Source organism: Myotis brandtii, unplaced genomic scaffold (assembly GCF_000412655.1).
Source record: "Myotis brandtii unplaced genomic scaffold, ASM41265v1 scaffold115, whole genome shotgun sequence".
NCBI lineage: Eukaryota > Metazoa > Chordata > Mammalia > Chiroptera > Vespertilionidae > Myotis > Myotis brandtii.
In genome coordinates, this window is record NW_005353967.1 from 13,873,937 (window position 1) to 13,879,998 (window position 6,062).

Consider the following 6,062-nt stretch of genomic DNA (forward strand, 5'->3'; position numbering starts at 1 on the left):
TGCCTGTTTTGGTACCCAGAGTAGCTCCTCTTTGACACAATGTCACTTCAAACACTTGTCAACAGCTATTATCATACATACAAACCTTGAACATTTGCATTGCTAAATATAAAATTAAAATATTGGTATTTTATACCAGGGAAGTCATATTCAGATCAAAATAGACTGCAACCTAAAATGCTCCTTATTAAAAAAATTTTCTTTACTGAAATAACCATAATTTTTAAAGATTCTCTTTTGTAGGCGTTGTCATATATAGTATTTTGTTTTATTTTTAACCTCACAGAATTAAAACGAGCTTCAGAAAGTAAATTTTTAGAAATACAGACTGAAAAGAACAAACAGAAAGATGCTTTGGCCAGTATGGAAAATTCAGACAAGATAAAGACCTTACAACAAAAGCTACAGAAGGAGATACAAATTACTACAGTTATTCAACATGTCTTCCAGGTAAAGTGTATATAAACTAGGAAGGGAGGTAAAGAACTTAAAAAAAAAAATGATTGATTCTGTTACTTTCAGACTTACTTACAGTTAGACTTTGATCTTGACAAAATAATTCCGTACTGCCCTGGCCGGTGTTGCTCAATGGATAGACATCTGCCCGTGCACTGAAGGATCTCAGGCTTGATTCCTGGTCAAGGGCTCGTACCTGGGTTGCATGCACATCTTTGTCTCTCTCTCTCTCTCTCTCTCTCTCTTCCTCTTCCCCACCCTCCCTCCTTTCCAAACTCTCTCTAAACAATAAAGTAAAATCAATGGAAAAAATATCCTCACAGTAAGAATTAACAAAACAAAAAATTCTGTACTGAAAATTAGTCTGTTTACATATATCTGGAATCCATGTATATTTAATGTTTAAGGCTTTGATTTTTCATTATGGCAATTTAAATGAAATGATTTTTAGCAGCTCTGTGGAGGCAGAATGATATAATGATGGCGAGCACTAGACTGCAAGTTGGGGATTGGGGGAAAATATGGATGGGGTGATAGGAATCTAGAGTTAAGATCCTGACTGCTACTTAATAGTTGCTGACCTTGAACAAATTACTAACTTCTAAGCATCAGTGTCCTTGTTTAGAAAGAGTGGTTGTGAAAACTAAACACATTCATGTTAATAAATGTAGGTACTTGTTATCATGTCAAGTTTTAAATCGTAAGTGTCCTATTTCTTTATTCTGGAGGGGTTTTTTAAACTACTTTTTGAATTATAAAATGTCTCTGGAACTGTTGAAATACGTAAATTACCAGTTTTGAATTATGAAGATGCATAGTTTAACCTATTAAATGTGAAACAAGTGCATATTATGTGTAAAGCATGTCCTTGTAGAAAATGAGGTTTTAATGTCTCACCATAAGAAATTCTTCCCCGGGTCTTTTTTTTTTTTGGTTAACCCTCACCAGAGGCTATTTTTCCATTGATTTTTAGAGAGAATGGAAGGGATGGGGAGAGACAGAGAGACACACCGATTGATTGCCTCCCATGCACACCTTGATCAGGGTCAGGGATTGAGCCTGCAACCAAGGTACATGCCCTTGACCGGAATTGAACCCGGGACCCTTCAGTCCACAGGGTAACATTCTACCCACTGAACCAAACCTGCGAGGGTTCTTCCCCAGGTCTTACACCTACTTTTTAGTAGCAGTGGATGATTCTATTAGAAATAATCAAATCCCTTAGGCTAACCTCAAGTAGAAGATTGCATAAGTAAAGAATCATTTTCATTTTCTTTGGCACATATTCCTTCCTACTGCTTTGCGACTTCTGTTATTCTGCATTTCTTAATTTTTATATTCTCAAAATTGGTGTTAATCTTGGTTTAATGAATTCATTGCAATGTTTAATAGAACATAGATTTGACCAACTTGGGAGCTCTCTTTGTTCCAAAAGGAAGATCAGCCTTCGGGGGTTATCATGTTTGAAAGCTTACTTCCAACTGCCTTAGTAAATTTGACTGAATTTATATACACAAGCTCTTTTATTCATTTGTAGCAAGAATTTGCCTTATATAGGCCAAAGTTTTATATATTTTTATATGTAATAATATACCACTTATTCTTTAAAATTGATTTTAACAATATTTCAATTAGTAACTCAGTATCATTGAGCTATGGGTTTTCAAAGAATAATGACCAGAATTTTCATTGATTATGACCTTAATCATTCCTCCATTGTCTACCACAAGAAAATGTTCTTCACCTTTTTCAGGGTCTTGAAAGTTTGCAAGGACTAAGAACTAAGCTCTTCTTTTACCTTTTTTTAAAAACAGGACATATTACTTAGGCTTAAATTGTTGTTCGTCCTAGAACAGTGGTTCTCAACCTTGGCTGCACATTAGAATCACCTGGGAATCTTTTTAAAATCCTGATTTCTGGGCCTCATCCTCCGGAAATTCTGTTTCTTTGTTATGGGGTGGGGCCACAACATTAATAACAAAGAAAAACAGAATTTCTGGAGGATGAGGCCCAGAAATTAGGATTTTAAAAAGATTCCCAGGTGATTCTAATGTGCAGCCAAGGTTGAGAACCACTGTCCTAGAAGTACAAAGTGAACTCTGAACCACAGCTGTTATCTTTTTCCCATAATGTAGGCTGCCATTGCAAGTATCTTTAATAGGTAAAACTATCCACAAAAATGGATAAAGCATAAAAATTGTTAGCATTGTAAATTCTCCTGGCATTATGGGAAGCAAGGTTGAAGCCTTGCTGAAAGTGGAAATGAGGATACAAGAATGTATTACTTGCCCTGGGGGTGGCTCAGTTGGTTGGGCATGGTCCCATGCATGAAAAAGGTTGCTGGTTCGATTCCCAGGCAGGACACATGCCCAGGTTTTGGCTTGATCCCTGGTAGGAGTCCTGCAGGAGGCAGCTGATCAATGTTCCACTCACACATCAGTGTTTCTCTCTCCCCACCTCTCGCTCTAAAGTAAAAAAAAAAAAAATCACAAAATTTATTACTAGTTTTTCTCATGATCAGAGAGTAAATTTTCATACCCAGTTCGGTAATTATGTAATAAGGTCAGTGAAAGAGGATTTTTTTAAAAGCTTGTTAAATTTTTAAAAATATTTTTTTATTGATTTCAGAAAGAGGAAGGGAGAGGAGAGTTAGAAACATCAATGATGAGAGAGAATCACTGATTGGCTCCCTCCTACACACCTCCACTGGGGATGGAGCCCGAAATCCAGGCATGTGCCACAATCAGGAATTGAACCCTGACTTCCTGGTTCATAGGTCATTCATGGGTCAGTGCTCAACCACTTAGCCATACCAGCTGGGGAAAGCTTGTTAAAATTTTAAAAGTACAAAGACTATCCTATATAATAAAGATGTAATATGCAAATGGTCGTTACGCCGTGAAGCATAACGGCCGACTGCATAACAACTGGATCACGGATCAGCAGGAAGGTGGGGTGGTGGAGAGCTACAGGAGGGCGGCAGCAAGCTACTGGCTACAAGCAGGCAGCCGAGAGCTATAGGAGGGCAGGGCAGCAGGCAGAGAGCTACTGGAGGGCGGCAGGGAGCTACTGGCACATGGATTCGTGCGCAGGGCTACTAGTATATACATAACCATAGACATAGACAGCAGTGTGGTGATGGCCAGAGGGAACGAGGAGGGCATGGGATGGGTGGAGGTGGGTAAATTGGGGAGAAATAGGGACATCTGTAACTGTCAACAATAAAAATAAAGTTAAAAAATGCTTAAAACTTAAAAAAAAAATTTTTTTTTTTGTATTACAGAACCTCATTTTGGGGAGTAAAGTTAATTGGGCAGAGGATTCTGCCTTTAAGGAAACTGTTCTGCAGCTTGAGAAGAATCTCACCATGATCTAATAAGAATTCTGTTTTGGCATTACTTGTTTCTGTCTTTGATGTCATTTAAATAGTAAATTTCAGGTGAAATGTGTGTTTTTCGGTGTTTTTATAACTATCATACACAGCTTTTTTTAAAAGCTTAACACTATGATATGGAATCTATTGCTTTAAATATGATCATTAAAGTGACTGGCATCCTCAAAAAAAATCTGAAGATCTTAGCTTTGCAAAGGTCTGGAAAGACATCTAATCCAGCTTTCCGCTCAATGTGGACATTTTTTCTACATCCCTAGAAGTCCCAACTCTCATTTGGAATACCTTCATGCATTTCTTTGTCAACCAAAATACTAGAAAAATTAGAAAAGGATATCCACATCTTTATTTTTATGGCTGCCAGTTGTATTTTATTCAAATAATTCTTATTTTAGATTTATCTCACTACAAACTTTTTTTTATTGTGATAAAATTGATACATAATATTGTATAAGTTTAAGATGTACAGTATGTTGAATTGACCATGGCTTTAGCTAACATCTCCATCGTGTCACATAATTATTTTTTTCTGGTGAAAACATTTAGGATCTAGTATCTTAGCAACCTTGAAGTATATAATACAGTAGTGTTAACTAAAATCACAATGCTATGCATTATATATCCAAAACTTACTCAAATTCTACCTATAAATTTGTACCCTTTGACCAACATCTCAATTCCCCACCCCATCTACATCTTTAAAGAGACTTAAATGCACCTCAGCCTTGAAGAAAAACATATTTAGAAGAATTGTGACTTTTTTCTTTTGTATTTATCATGCATAACTTTTATAGATTAAAAACAAATTTTGCTTTTCAATTAAAAAACAAAACTGCCACTTTTTATTCATCCCATTCCATCTTTTGTAAATTCTAATTTGAGCTCTTTATTAATTTGGAGCTGTTGATCATTTTTATAGACAATGTAGTGTTTTCAGCATTCTTTAAAAGACTGAACAACTTGAGAAGATGAGCTGCAGGTGTAATAGCATTTGAAATCTGTTCTTCAGATCAGTAAAAATGCAGAGATTTGCCTACATTTGTATACTAAACACTTCTTTGGAATATTTATAGTGTTACTTCATTTCTTTTGATAAATCATTTATTTGTAATTTTGTTCTTTTTGCCACAGCATATTCTTGGAAATTGTCAACATAAATTGTAAAACTATTTTTCTTCTAGAAAAACATTCTGGCCCAGCTGGTGTTGCTCAGTAGTTGAGCATGGACCTATGAGTCAAGGCAGATGCCTGGGTTTCCACTGGATCCCTAGTAGGGGACGTGCAGGAGGCAGTGATTCTCATCATTGATGTTTCTGTCTCCTTCTGTCTTCCTCTCTGAAATCAATAAACAAATTTTTAAAAAAACAAAAAACGACTCTGTCCCTATCTGGTTTGGCTCCGTGGATAAAGCGAAGGCCTGCAGACTGCATGGTCCCAGGTTTGATTTTGGTTATAGGCCGGATGGGAGGGAATTAAAAAAAAATAAAGATTAACTGTAATACATGTTTTAGTGTTGGTTTCCCAAAGCTTTTTTTTCCTCTTGAGTTTAGATGGCAGCTAGAGGAACCACACATTAAACCACATGCCCAGGTTACTGGCTCCATCCCCAGTAGGGGGTGTGCAGGAGGCCATTCAATCAATGATTCTATCTCATCATTGATGTTTCTATCTCCCTCTTCCTCTCAGAAATCAATAAAAACACTTTTAAAAAACTTGTTTCTATCATTAAGAGAAAAAGCATTCTGTAAAACAGTGGTTCTCAACCTTGGCTGCACATTAGAATCACCTGGGAATCTTGTTAAAATCCTGATTTCTGGGCCTCCTCCTCCGGAAATTATGTTTCTTTGTTATGGGGTGGGGCCACAACATTAGTAACATTTTTCAACTCTGAAGGTGTATTATTGTATTATTAACTTTGATATGAGAAGTGCTTTTTGCATAAGTGTATTTCTTAATATTGTGTCAGTCTGCCCTAGCTGGTGTGACTTAGTTGCTGTAAAATGTCTTCCTGACCCAAAATTACAGCATTAAATGAATCAGATGCACACTATATTAGTGATTCCCAAATCAGCAGATTACCAGTATCATCTGAAAAACTGCATTTTCCTGGGATTCGATTATCCTGTGTGTTCCCTCTTAAACGCCAACTCAGAGAAATAATTGGCTGAATAACTGGATTAAACTCTATACTGAAATTAGAAACTGGCTTTCGGGG

General features: G+C 36.6%; 1 protein-coding gene across 2 annotated transcripts in view; it reads left to right on the forward strand.

Annotated features, from left to right (window-relative positions):
- The window catches only part of CENPH (centromere protein H), a 29,225-nt gene extending 25,318 nt beyond the window's left edge, over nt 1-3,907 (forward strand). For both annotated transcript variants that reach the window (XM_014549305.1, XM_014549308.1), the window contains exons 8-9: nt 287-450; nt 3,740-3,907. In XM_014549305.1, the coding sequence (XP_014404791.1) occupies nt 287-450; nt 3,740-3,832 (257 nt within the window). In that variant the 3' untranslated portion in view covers nt 3,833-3,907. The remainder of the gene's footprint in view (nt 1-286; nt 451-3,739) is intronic.
- Nucleotides 3,908-6,062: the final 2,155 nt, after the last annotated feature.